The sequence below is a fragment of the Diaporthe citri genome (genome assembly GCF_014595645.1).
Source record: "Diaporthe citri strain NFHF-8-4 chromosome Unknown scaffold_1, whole genome shotgun sequence".
NCBI lineage: Eukaryota > Fungi > Ascomycota > Sordariomycetes > Diaporthales > Diaporthaceae > Diaporthe > Diaporthe citri.
This window is the reverse complement of record NW_025064846.1, coordinates 3,271,177-3,283,815: the sequence shown is the minus strand read 5'-3', so window position 1 is coordinate 3,283,815 and position 12,639 is coordinate 3,271,177. Positions and strand designations below refer to the sequence as shown.

The 12,639-nt window shown below is 32.6% G+C and overlaps 3 protein-coding genes across 3 annotated transcripts; 2 read left to right on the top strand and 1 right to left on the bottom strand.

Moving 5' to 3' along the window:
- Window positions 1-7,329: 7,329 nt before the first annotated feature.
- INS49_000876 (uncharacterized protein) lies at window positions 7,330-8,218 on the bottom strand (the record flags this gene model as incomplete). Its single annotated transcript, XM_043161711.1, has 2 exons — window positions 7,330-7,855; window positions 7,953-8,218. The coding sequence occupies 2 exons, from the start codon at window positions 8,216-8,218 to the stop codon at window positions 7,330-7,332; spliced, it is 792 nt and encodes a 263-aa protein (XP_043030217.1).
- Window positions 8,219-9,719: 1,501 nt separating this feature from the next.
- INS49_000875 (uncharacterized protein) lies at window positions 9,720-10,070 on the top strand (the record flags this gene model as incomplete). The annotated part of the gene is made up of 2 exons (XM_043161710.1): window positions 9,720-9,825; window positions 9,895-10,070. 2 exons carry the CDS (start codon window positions 9,720-9,722, stop codon window positions 10,068-10,070), a joined length of 282 nt encoding a protein of 93 aa, XP_043030216.1.
- Window positions 10,071-11,467: 1,397 nt separating this feature from the next.
- Window positions 11,468-12,574, top strand: INS49_000874 (uncharacterized protein; the record flags this gene model as incomplete). Its single annotated transcript, XM_043161709.1, has 3 exons — window positions 11,468-11,646; window positions 11,700-11,713; window positions 11,769-12,574. 3 exons carry the CDS (start codon window positions 11,468-11,470, stop codon window positions 12,572-12,574), a joined length of 999 nt encoding a protein of 332 aa, XP_043030215.1.
- Window positions 12,575-12,639: the final 65 nt, after the last annotated feature.

The window sequence follows — 12,639 nt, the reverse complement described above, 5'->3', positions numbered from 1 at the left end:
TAATTAATAATAAATTTAATAATGAATTTTTTATAATTATTTTATATTAAAAAACTTAGAAATAAAGATGCCTATAATGCATAGCTTAGCGCTATAAGTTAAAAATATTTAATGAAAATCTTTTTAAACTATTTAAGTTAAGAGGAAAGCTTAAGTTTATACCTTAATGAATTAATTTTTTTAATAATTAAATATGGTTTAATGCAAAGAAAGGAAAGCTTTATTTAATAGTTAAGATAGTACTTATAATAGTTAAGTTTTATTAATTTAATATATATAAAGTTTCCTTTCTTTAAGGTAAGTAAATGCTAATGTTTATTATTATAATAAGCTTTTATCTTAATTTATATAATTTATATATATTTAAAGGCTTTTTTATGCGCTACTTATTAAGCTAGTTTAAACTTATAAAATGCTAAATATATAATAAGTAAAAAGCCTTTTAAAAAGCATTTATAAAGCATAAGAAATAAAATTTACTTTATTAAAGCTAATTAAAATATATTTATAATAAATAAGATATATAATAAATAATATTTTTAAGAAGAAGGGTTTTATAATGCGCTAAAAATTTTAATTAGATTAGCAATAATAATTTAAATAAATCGTTTTGCTTATTTATTTGCTATAATATAATTTATTATTATTATATAAATATTAATGCAAGCTGCTTTATAAAGTTCTTTTTATAATGCATTTATAAACTTATTATTTATATTAAATATAAATATATTTAAGAGATCTTAATTTAAATAAATATGTTTAATATAAAGCTTAGCTTAATTTTTAATTATATAGCTAATTTTATTAATTAAATTATAAATAAATTTAAATATTTTATATATTATAAGGAGGATATAATTATGGCTTTTTATAAATAATAATAAGTTAATAATAAAATTAAGGTAAAGCGTGGATAGCTGGATTTTAAAAGTTTTAATAAGTTATAAATTGCTAAAGAGTAAATATTTAGCTAATTTATAAGCGCTATAAGTTATATAATTAATAATATGTTTTTATATTTAATAACTTATTTATAAAAAAAAGGCTATATCTTAAAAGTAAGCTAGGGTTTAATTAACTTTTATATATGCTTAGTTATTATAAGCTAAGCAAAGCAATTGCTTAATATATAATATAAGTATAATTAATTATATAATATCTTTTTTAAGATAATAAAGAAAATAATTTTAAGGGTATATAGTAAAATTATAAAGAGTTAAGTTTAAGCCTTTTAAATTATCCTTTATTTAATTAAGTTAAAATATAAGGTAATTATAAATAAAGCGGAATGTTTTATTTTATTAAAGGGCTTAAATAATATCTTTTTAAAAGGATTTAAATATATAAAGCTGCGCTATAACTTTATTAATATTTTAAGCTATAATTACTTTAGCTAGGGGTATATTATGCATAGGTATTTTTGCAATGGGTTTTAATAAAATATTTGCTTTATATATTAAAGGAGTTAATAATGTTATTATAATTTAAGAAATATTAAAAGCTTATGGCTTGAATTAAATTAGTTTTGCAATATAATAAGCTTAGCTTTAAATAATAATATAAAAGCATATTAAGAGTTTAATTATTATTCTTTTAAGTTTAGCGATAAGCTCCTTATTTTTAAATAATTATAATAAGGCATTAATGTTAATATAGGTTTTATTAAAATAATAAATAATTATAATCTTATAAGCATATTATGCAAGGAATAGTTATTATTTAATAATATAGTAAGCATTTTGCGGAAAATATATAGCTATTTTAAAAAAGTGCTTAATGGATTTATAATTTATAATAACTTAAATAATATTATAGTTAAAATAATATAAATACTTTTCTAAGGCCTAAATAAGTTTAAGCATTTTTAACTTTAATATAAAGTAATTCTTTTTTATAAAATTTAAGGTATAAAAGAGGAATAAAATAAATTAACTTTTGCTATTTGCTTAAATTTAATATAAACTAGCTTTAATACCCTTATTATTAATATTTATATAAAAAATAAATAGCTTAATAAAGTTTAAAAAGGCTAAATTAATATAATTAATAAGAGCTATCTTAAGTTATTTTTAAGTCTTAATAAAATAAAATTAAAACTATTAATAATATTCTTATTTCTTCTTTTAAACTTATAATTTCTTAAGCTTTACATTTAAGGCAAAATGCATTACTTAAAAAGGAAATAAGTAATATTAAATATAAGTATTTCTTTATAAATTTACTTATAAACTATCCTTAAATCCTAAGATCTTAAGTTTATTTAGTAAATTAATAATAATGGCATAATTTAAAATAAAATTATAATAATAATTTATAAGGCTAATACCTTATTTTAGTTTTATAAAATTAAATAATATCTTAAGGTTGCAAATAACCTTTATCTTATTTATAGTTATAAAAAGTTTAAGCTTAAATATATAATACTTAAAAGCCTTTAATTTAGCTTAAGTAAAATAATACTTTAATAAAAACATTATATAATTATTATTTTTTAATATTATAAAAATAAGCTTAAGATATTAAATATATTTATTAATAAAGCAAGAAAAGATTATAATATTATTAATATAAATTAATATAAATTCCTAAAAGTATATATTAAAGAGGCTTTTTATATAATATTAAAAAAAGAGGGGGGAAATTATAAAACCCATAATAATTATAGCTATATGCTTAAAGCCTTAATAAGGGGTAATAAAGATTATTTTTTAGCGATCCTTAAGAGTAATAAGTTGCTAAAAGAAGCCTTTAAGAATATTTATAATAATAAATACATTATAGCTTTTAAGAAAATTAAATATATTATTTTATTAAGGTAGTAAATAGCCATAAAAAATAAGCTTAATATTAACTTAATAAAGGTTAATAATTATTTAAGGTTTGTTATTATATTAAATAATAAAAGCTAGCGTTATAACTATATAATTTTTTTTTAGCTAAATTAATTTTATTATGCTTATTTTAATTAATTTATTAATAATTTTATTAAAGGCTTTATAGTTTTTTTATAATATATTATATAGCTTTTAAATTAAGTTATTAAAATTAGCATTTAATTTTAAGAAAACTTTTATTTTTATATTATTATTAAATTATTTTAGCTTTAATTAAAATAATTAAATATATTAAAGGATGGTTTATTTAATTTTATATATTTTATTAAAGCCTTAATTAGGATTTATATTTGCATTATTAATATTAAATTATAAATTTAGAATTAATATATTAAAGGGGTAGTTATTTAGAAATTATCCCTTCTTTTTATTAAGGGGTATGTTATTAAGTATTTTTAATAGGGGAATGGTAGTTAAGGTAGAATCCTTTTATATTAAAAAGGTTTTTAAGTTAAAAGCAATAAATATAACCTTTAAGTATTTAAAAAGCTGCCCCTTATAAATTATTATGAGTTAATTTTTAAAATTAAAAAAGGGTAAAATGGTAATAACGTTATTTATAATGCCGTTAATAAGGGAGCTATAGGTTAAGCTATGATAATTTAAAATAACTTTAGGTTTAATAAGATACTTAAAAGCTTAAATTAAGAATTCTTAAGAATGGATTTAAATATTAAAATCTTTACTAAGTAAAATAAGGCATTTATAAATTATCTTAATAGTAATTATTTTATGTTAAGCAAGAAGGTATTTAATATAAATAATATAAATCTTTTAGCTTATATTTAAAATAATAATTAACTTATTATTATTTAAAGAGCTTTAATATATATATAATTAATGCTTTTTTAAGAAAGAAAGATTAAGAAGCAAGCTATAAGATAAGTTATTAATAATATAAGTATTTTTCTTAATAAGCTAAGATTACTTATCTTAATTAAGGATATTAATAAGTAACTTAACCTTATAAGTAATAATAAGGCTAACTTTAACTTTAATTAAAGAAAAAAGAGTTTATAGCAATTTATACTTTAATTTAAAATAATATAATAAGAATACTTCTTAAAATATAAGGAAAGCATTTAAAGTAATATTAAGAATACTATTAATAAGCTTTTCTTTAAGTATAATAAGTATAATGTAGAAATGATTTAACTTAAATAAAGAATAAAAAGGATAAAATATATTTTATTTCATTAAATGCAAAAAAATAATATTAATAATGCTTTTTATAGCATCTTTATATATTATTAAAATAATAAGGTTATTTTATTTTAAGGGAATTTTTAATTTAAATCTAAAAATAAATATTAATATAAGCTTAAGTTTTTTATTATTTTTTTATAAAAATAAACTATAAAGAAATTATTTTAAAGAGTTAATAATAATATTAGCTTTAATAAAGGTAAAAATAAAAGAAATTAAGAACTTTTTATATAGCAAATATATCCTTAAGGGTATTTACTAAATTATTTTTCCTATTTTAATTTTAAATTAAGGTTTAATTTAAAATTATTACTTATATTAAGCAAATCCTATATTAAATTATAAAATTATTAAATATTATTAAAAACCTTTTAAGAAAGTATTTTAAGTTTTTTATTAATATTTATAATATATGCTTATAAAGGAAGTTGCAAAATATTATTTTAATAATTTCATAAAGAAAAACGTTTATAAGTAAAGCGGTTTAGCCTATTTAACTTATTATAAGCAATTTAATTAAAATAATTTCCATACCCTTTATTTTTATTAATTACAAAATTATTAGCTATTTTCTTAATTAAAAGCAAAACGTTATGTATTACTTTATATTTATAGCTAAAGCTATATAAATATATTAAATTATATAAATAGCTAAAGTTATAATTATAAATTTATTTATAAGCATTATAATAAAAATAAGGAACTTATTTTTAATTATTATATTATAAGAAATAATTAAATTATTTAAGTTTTCTATAATAATTACCATTCTTTTAAAAAGCAATAAGCTGCTTTTACAGCTTATAAATTTTATAACTTTAAGCTTTCTCCGCTTCCTTATTTTTTTGCTACTTTTAATAAATATTATACTTATTTTAGCTAATAAGTTATTTAAAATCTTTAAGCTTATTATACTAAGTTTATAAAGTAATTATTATATATAACTTAAGATTTAATTTAATATAAATTTAATAAACTTAAGCATCCTTATTTAACTTTTTAGCTTTATTATAAAAGTAAATCTTATTATTAATATATTTATATAAAAATAAAGCATTTTTTTTTATTAAAAAAATATTTTATTTTATTTACTTTAGCTATAAAGTTACTATAATCTTTATAAAAACGCTAATAAAGCTTAGCTTTTTATAAACTTAACTTATTAATAAAATCTTTCCTCTTATATTTAATTAATAATATAAATTAATAAATATTATTTAAATTTAAATTTAAGATAATTTTAATAAAAAGGTTAATAAAGATTATAGCTTTATTATAAGTTTTTGCAAAGTATTAAATATAAGTAATATATACATTTATTTTAAAGCTATAAAACTTAAATATTTCTAGCTTTAAGCATAAACTATTTTTATAAGTTAATGCAGATATTTAATTTAAATTACCTTACTAAGTATAATGATTTTAGCTATAATGAAAGTAATTTTAAGGGCGAAAAGCTTTTTATTAAGGAAAGCATTCTTAATAAGGGTATTAATAATAATTATTAATCTTATCCTTTATATTTAATTTAAGGGGAATATTATAAATAAAGCATTAATTAAGAAAGCTGCAATCTTTAATTAATAAATAAGGAAAGCTATAGCAATGCTTATAATAAAGGAAGTAAATAAGCTAGCTATTTATATTTTATTTATTTTTATAATTTTTTAGCTTAAGAAAGGCTTATTAAGAATTAAAAATAAAATAGTTAATTAATATAATAAAGGCTTTTAAGAAGGAAGTAATACTTATAAGTTTTATAATAAAATAGCAAGCTGCTATTATTTAATTTTAACGTTTTACTTTGCTAAAGTCCTTTATAATATATTAAACTTAAATAAAAAGTTAATTTAATATAATAAGATAAAGTTTTAAGTATATTCTTAAAGTTATACTTTGCTTAATAATATAAATAATGGCTGCATTAAAAAGATAATTACTTTAAATATATAAGGATATTTATATAAAAGGAGTTAAGGGCTAAATATATATAAAGTGCTTAGCAAGTTTAAGATAAAACTTTTTAAAGTAATCCTTAAGTTTTAATAAATAAGCATAATCTTAAAATAATCCTACCTTAATTATCTTATTAACTTATTTTAATAAAAGAATTTTATATCCTTTATTTTAGCTAACTTTAATTAAAGAAAATAAGCTAATGTTAAACTTATTTTAATTAAGAAATTAGCTATAAAGAATAGCCAGCTCTTAAAACTAAGAAATTCTTAAAAAATCTTAAGATAAAGAATTAAAAGATAGTTATTAAATTAAGTTAAGAAAGTTAATAAAGCTTAATAAGGCTTAATTAATACTTTATACCTTTTTAAATTATATTTTATTAAAAAGGAAATTATGGTTTAATACCTTAATTATTATAAGTTATACTTAAAGTTCCTTTTAAGTAAAAGCAAGGGTTAATATTAATTATATAGGAATGGAAAAAGCTTTTTAAGCTGGTTTTAATGCATTAATAGATTTAAAAGATTAATTTAATTTTAATTAAGGCGGTTTAGCAGTAATAAAATATCTTTTTACATTTTAAGGAAGCTTATTTCTTGCCTTGCCTATAAAGTTATTTATAAGAAGGTTTTAAATTAAAATTAAGAGTTATTTAATTAAGGGGTTTTAATAGCTAAAAGTTTATTAAAGCTGCTAAGTTAATAAATATTATGGCTTAGTAAGCATAAAGCTTATTAATAATTATTTAAAGCATTATTAATAATATTTAGGGCCTTTAGCTAATTAAGCTAAGGTTAATAAGGTTATTAAATTAATTATATATTAAGAAAATATAATTATTTAAATAATTGCAAGCAGTTGGTATTAAATTAATAATTAAATCTTAGCATAAAAGTAATAAGAAGTTAAATTAAATTATAGCTATTATGTAATGAGATATACAAGGGCTTTTAAAACCAGATCAGGGAACTAAATAGGGTTGCTAATAGCCAATTTAATTAAAGTATCTCGCAGAGTATGTGTATATGTATTAAGAGAAGCTAATACTAGGCGGGCTACGGAAGGTATGGTGTATTAGAAGAGAGGGGAGTGCTTAGTCATCCCCCAACAGTGACGGCATTGCTGCCGGGTGGTGTCGCTGAACCTGGTGGCACTTCCCGGTGGTAACATTTGAGCACTTCTGTACCAACGCCTTTTTCTAATCTCCCTTGAATAATATAATTGCTTCGGCTCAGTAGAAAATTAAGGAAGGCATATAAGTCCATAGCTATGTACTGTAGAGCTCGCTCGGCGGTGCCACGTATCTATCCCCCACCGCCGCGCTGTCACGGTGAGCCCCTGGGGGCGCGGAAGCGGAACGCCATCCTGGACCATCTTTCTGCGTCGTTTGTTGTTGCTGTAGCTGCCGTTCTTGTTGGTGCCGTGGGTGATGAAACCTCTTCGCCCGCCGCATCATAAAGAGCCCCACGGCCAGGGCCGCGAGCCCGGCGACGCCCATCCCGACGCCGATTCCGATGCCGATCTTGTCACCGGTGCTGAGCGCCCCATCATCTGTTGCTAAAGAAGTGCTGGATGCCATGGCCGTAGACTCGGGACTGCCTGTCTCCTCGGCGAAGACCCAGCCGTTGATATGGACGCCGTACACGGTTTTGGTAGTATTGGTCGTCAGAGTAGTGGCCACCCACTGCTTGTAATTGTTCCTGGTGTGGTACGTGATGGCGGTACCGGAGCCGACGACGCTATAGCACTGCATCGCCGTTCCCTGGTCAGCCCAGGATGCAAAATTGTAACCGCTGGAAAGTGGTACGTCAGCCATCAGGGCGCAGAATTAAGACAATTTCCAATTGCGAAAGGGGAATGGGCTGGTGAGTGATCGTGAAATTGACATACGGTGGACAACAAGCGACACTGGTCGAAGAGGCGTCCGCGAATGAGGTGGTGACCTGTTTAAAGGGTTCCGGGCAGGTAAGAGGGCCGAGACTCGTAACCGTCTCGCTGTTGGGCCCCAGCCAGTCCTGGTCCCACCACGCGGTGGCGGCCTCGGGCATGCAGCGCAGGTTGGTATCAATGCTTATACCGTAACCCGGGTCCCAGCCAACGATGGGGAGGCCATCCGTCCATTTCCAGAAGGCTGAGGTGCAGCCATCTGCAAACATACTGTAGGGGGTGATGAGCGGAACCCAAGAAGTTGCAGTCCCTGATCTAGACTCGGGCGGTCTGTATGCCTGCATTTCGGGGGCTGTTGACGACATGCTGTGGACAATGTGGTCGAGCGAACGCGTGACGATGGCTTGGTGCGGCTGGAGATGGAGGAACTAAAGGGGCAGCAGAAGCTTTAAAAGAGACCGCACTCTTCACGGTAAGAGATGGATTCCGACCTGGAACGTTCCACAACGCCATCTCGGCTGCGGCGTGCATGGAAATGTGCTTTATACCAGGACGTTCAAGGCACCAGGCTCGACGAAGCAGGCTGCCCCTTAATTTTATCAGACATCCAGCACGTTCCCGAAGGCGCAAGCCACTCGCAACCTGAATTGCATTCCACCAAAATTTTTCTCACATTCAGCCTCTCACATCTTGCAGAATTTGCGGGTGTGGCTCACAACTGCCCACGCCACAGGTAGGAAACGCATAGCCCTGCGCATCACCGGCCTCCGCCCCGCGCGCTTCCAGACTGGCAGAGGGGGCATCATCTAAAATATCATTTCAGCCCGCTTCCTACAAAGCTTAATGATGAGCAGCAGTTGTTCCCGGGCTTGGTTTTGTAACATGATGTTCGAGGTTATCGACCCCAGGGTTTTGACGTTGTGCTACCTCGGTGGAGCTGGGACTAGACGTAATATAATCAACACCCTTGCTAAGCAATCTCATTGGTACTCATCTCGTCCAGTAGCTCAAGGTTGTGCTACTCTGTTTGAAGAGCTCGGTCCCGAAGGCTGGGATCGCTCGCAACAGACGCGTGCTGCTTCCCCTCAGCGTATGCATACGGCTCCCGGTCTGGGGCCGGCGAAGATGTCCCTTCATGAGGCGTGGTTCTTGGCGGCCTGTTCCGCCTTCAGGTTGCTTAGAGAGGCCGGTACTGGCTGAGACCATGTGGGGGTAAGGGCCATATCTCACCGGGGTTAGTCATCTCTTTGAGAAGTTCCTGTGATCAGTGTTCAACAGAGTCCATTATGTTCTTGAGGGGCAAGTTGCTGACCTTTATGTGAGAAGTGCTCCTAAGAAATGAAGGAGACTTCGTACAGAAGAATGGTTGGAAGAGCTTATTACGTAGGAATGTCTTGAACCAAGTGGCTCCGCACGGATTATCATGAAAGCTAGAGACCGCTCTCGGACCCGTACATGGCATCAGAATATCTGATACGGGAATACGTAGGTAGTGGCAATTCATCGAACCTACAGTCACTGATTGCGTGGATTTCAGGACGTTCGGCCTCTTCCTTCCTATCTGTCTTGTGACAGGGTGAACAATGGCGTTCACTCGACCTTCCAGTCACAGACCACTCCGACGAGTTTTTATACCGCAGATTGCAGGCCATTTGGTCTCTTCCCTTCTCCCTCTCTACCCAACCTCTAAACCATCTGCCACAACAAGTCCCAACAATCAAGACAATCATCCATCTCAAACCGTCTTTGGATTTACCCATAAGCCTCACGATGAGCACCAAGTTCGTTTTCCTTGCCTTGACGCTGCTCGTCGCTGCCGTCCTGGCTGCTCCTATCCAGGTGGATGCCAACTCCATCATGGCGAGGGCTCTTGATGGTATGTTTACTCCAATCGTACCGAGTATGCGTATTCTCTAATGCAAGATGATACTAATCTGACTTGTAGGTGCGATCGGATCCTCCGATGCACAGACTGATGGTCGGAGTGGATACGACATCACCAAGCGATTCGACGAGGTTGACGAGGCCGCTGGCCGCAGTGGATACGACATCACTAAGCGATCCGATGTAGTCGACAAGACTGCCGCGGGACGCAGCGGATACGACATCACGAAGGCCTAGCCTTGGAAGATGTAGGAGTTTGAGAGTGGGGACGTGGACCATGGCAGTGAATAGGGGTTACAGTGAAGAGAGGGTACACACTATAAAATAGGCGACCTTCGTGCTGGCCCTTTGCAGCCGGATTCTGACCATACGCCCACCCAAAATATAATTATCACAATTTTGACAAAACCAGTCGTCCTTTCCACACGGAATGGTCCAGGGTGGTAAGGCGATGGTGTTAGAACATTGTGATGTGATGTGTCGTCGACATCCAGGTCCGCGTGAAGACCCTGCCCCTGCCCGAGTGCAATCGTGCCATTGCTGCTGCTGCTTCTCGAAAAATGCCAGTCAGGGCGTCGTTGGGCTCGATCTTGGTCTGTAGAACTCCCTTCTGTAGTCTTGTAGCGTTGCTAGCCTCGTCCTCCTGGTCCAGCCACGTGGTTGGCAAGTGCAATACTGGAGTCACATACATGGCACATTGGATCGTCTATTCTTGTGGCTCCCCGCTCGACACTTGACGGACTTCGCAATCTGTTTCCTCGAAGAGCAGCGAGTTTCAGAGGGGAGAATGTGATAAATGTCCATCAAAGACATCACGTTCCGGCTTCCAATCAAGTACAACTCCAGGATGTTGTTTGTACATACATTAAGCGTCGTCAGGACTCTGGATACTTGGAAGCTCCAACAAAGACTCTGGAGGAGAGATATCACTTTCCCAGCTCTTATGTTCGAGCAGATTCAGACTCGACAATCTGCAAAGTTGGACCTGTGTTGACGATGCGGCAGCTATCAGCCATCAGAGGATATTCAGCATGGGAGTACGCGGTGACTTTTCCCGTGGACATGATGGCCCGGAGCATATTTGCAATTCGAAACTACGAGATGTAGTTGTCGATCATCATCTTTCATCTCTGGCACTCTCTCACAGCGTGATGGGTAGCAGGCTACAGTATGATGTCCTCTAAGTCTAGAAGGTTCGTAGACTACAGAGTTCCACGAGACAGAAAAAAAGTGCCATCATACACTGCAATAGTCCCGAACACGAGCAAAGCAAAGGAAGAGCATCCGAGCCATGGAGTACTAGGAGAAAAACGTCGTGCCGGGACGATGTCTTCAATAGCTCTTTTTACAAAAAAAGATTCGGCTGTATTACAGTCGTTTGAAGTTTCCCTCTTCCCAGGTGATACCACCCTTGCCCGTGGCTGTGCATTTATCAGAGAGGTCTTGACAGAGTCATACCACATGCGACAAGACTTGAGCTAAGTAAGGAACTGCTGTGGCCGGGAAGCCCCACTCCCTCCGCGCGACCCCTCATGACCCGGGAAAGAAACGTATCAGTGCTTGTCGCCCAAGAGTCAAAGCAGCCTCGACCTGAGTTGTTCCCAAAAACGTCGCCAGCCAACTGCATGAAGAAGATGGAGGGAAGTGCGAGCACAGGACACGGGCTGAAAGCAGCAAAAGAGACCTTGAATGGCATTGACAGCTCAATCCGGCCGGTATCGACCTCACGGCAAACTGCCATGATCTCTCACGGAGGGTTGGTCAAAGACGCAACAGAAGTGTACGGGACAGGCCCAGTTCTGCTTCGAATAGGGTAAGCGCCTCTGTGGCTCAATTTTACCCACTCATACTGACTGACGGGCGAAGAAACGGGGGCGCAGGTATGTTCCGCAGACCAAGTCGAGGTGATGTGGGCAAAAACCTGACATAGCCAAGGCGCGACGGGAGTCATAGGAGCTTTGGCAAATGACTATCTCGGCACTCTTTGCGAGAAGCGATCCATTTTCTGGGTCTGCAACCATTCTAGGAACACCCAACTAGCCCTCCTCCATGGATATGTTGATATCGCCCTGACGTACGAGCGGGACCAGGAAGACCTCGCTGCATCTGAAGGCTGGTCATTGACTAAAGGCTGCGTGTTCCACGATCACTTTTGCCTCGCAGGACCTCTTAACGACCCGGCTGGTGTTGGAAACGCGACGTCTTTGTCAAATGGCCTGACAAAGATCGCGGAATCTAAATCGCTTTTCCATAGTCGAGCTGACACATCAGCAACGATGTGGAAAGAGCGAGGTCTCTGGTCGGCCTGCAACTTGAGTCCGTGGGAGGGATCGGAAAGCAGGAGCTCTGACGACCAATGGTATCAGACCAGCCTGCTCTCACCATCAGAAGCCTTGATGAAGGCAGATGCTGCCGGGGCTTACCTCCTCACCGACCGGTCGACCCTCCTGCGCCAAGTATCGACAGGCACCATCTCTAACACGACTGTATTCTTCGAGCCATCTGCGGAGAGTGACGTATTAATGAACAGCTGCTACGCACTGTGCTCGCCGACGCCGTCACAAGACACCCTTGACTTCCTCGGGTACCTGTTCACGGACCGAGCTCAGGACATCGTCGGATCGTATGGAGCTGATGAATGCGGACTTCCGTTGTTTGCTGCGGCGGCAGATGGTTTTGCGAGGACAACACTGAAGGGAGGGAGGCCCGTACGAAGGCGTTGGGCCTCAAAGGGTGTCTGAAATGCATAGAACTTGCATGAACGAGTGGACACAACAGTCATTTTTCGTAGTATCAGTTACTAGGT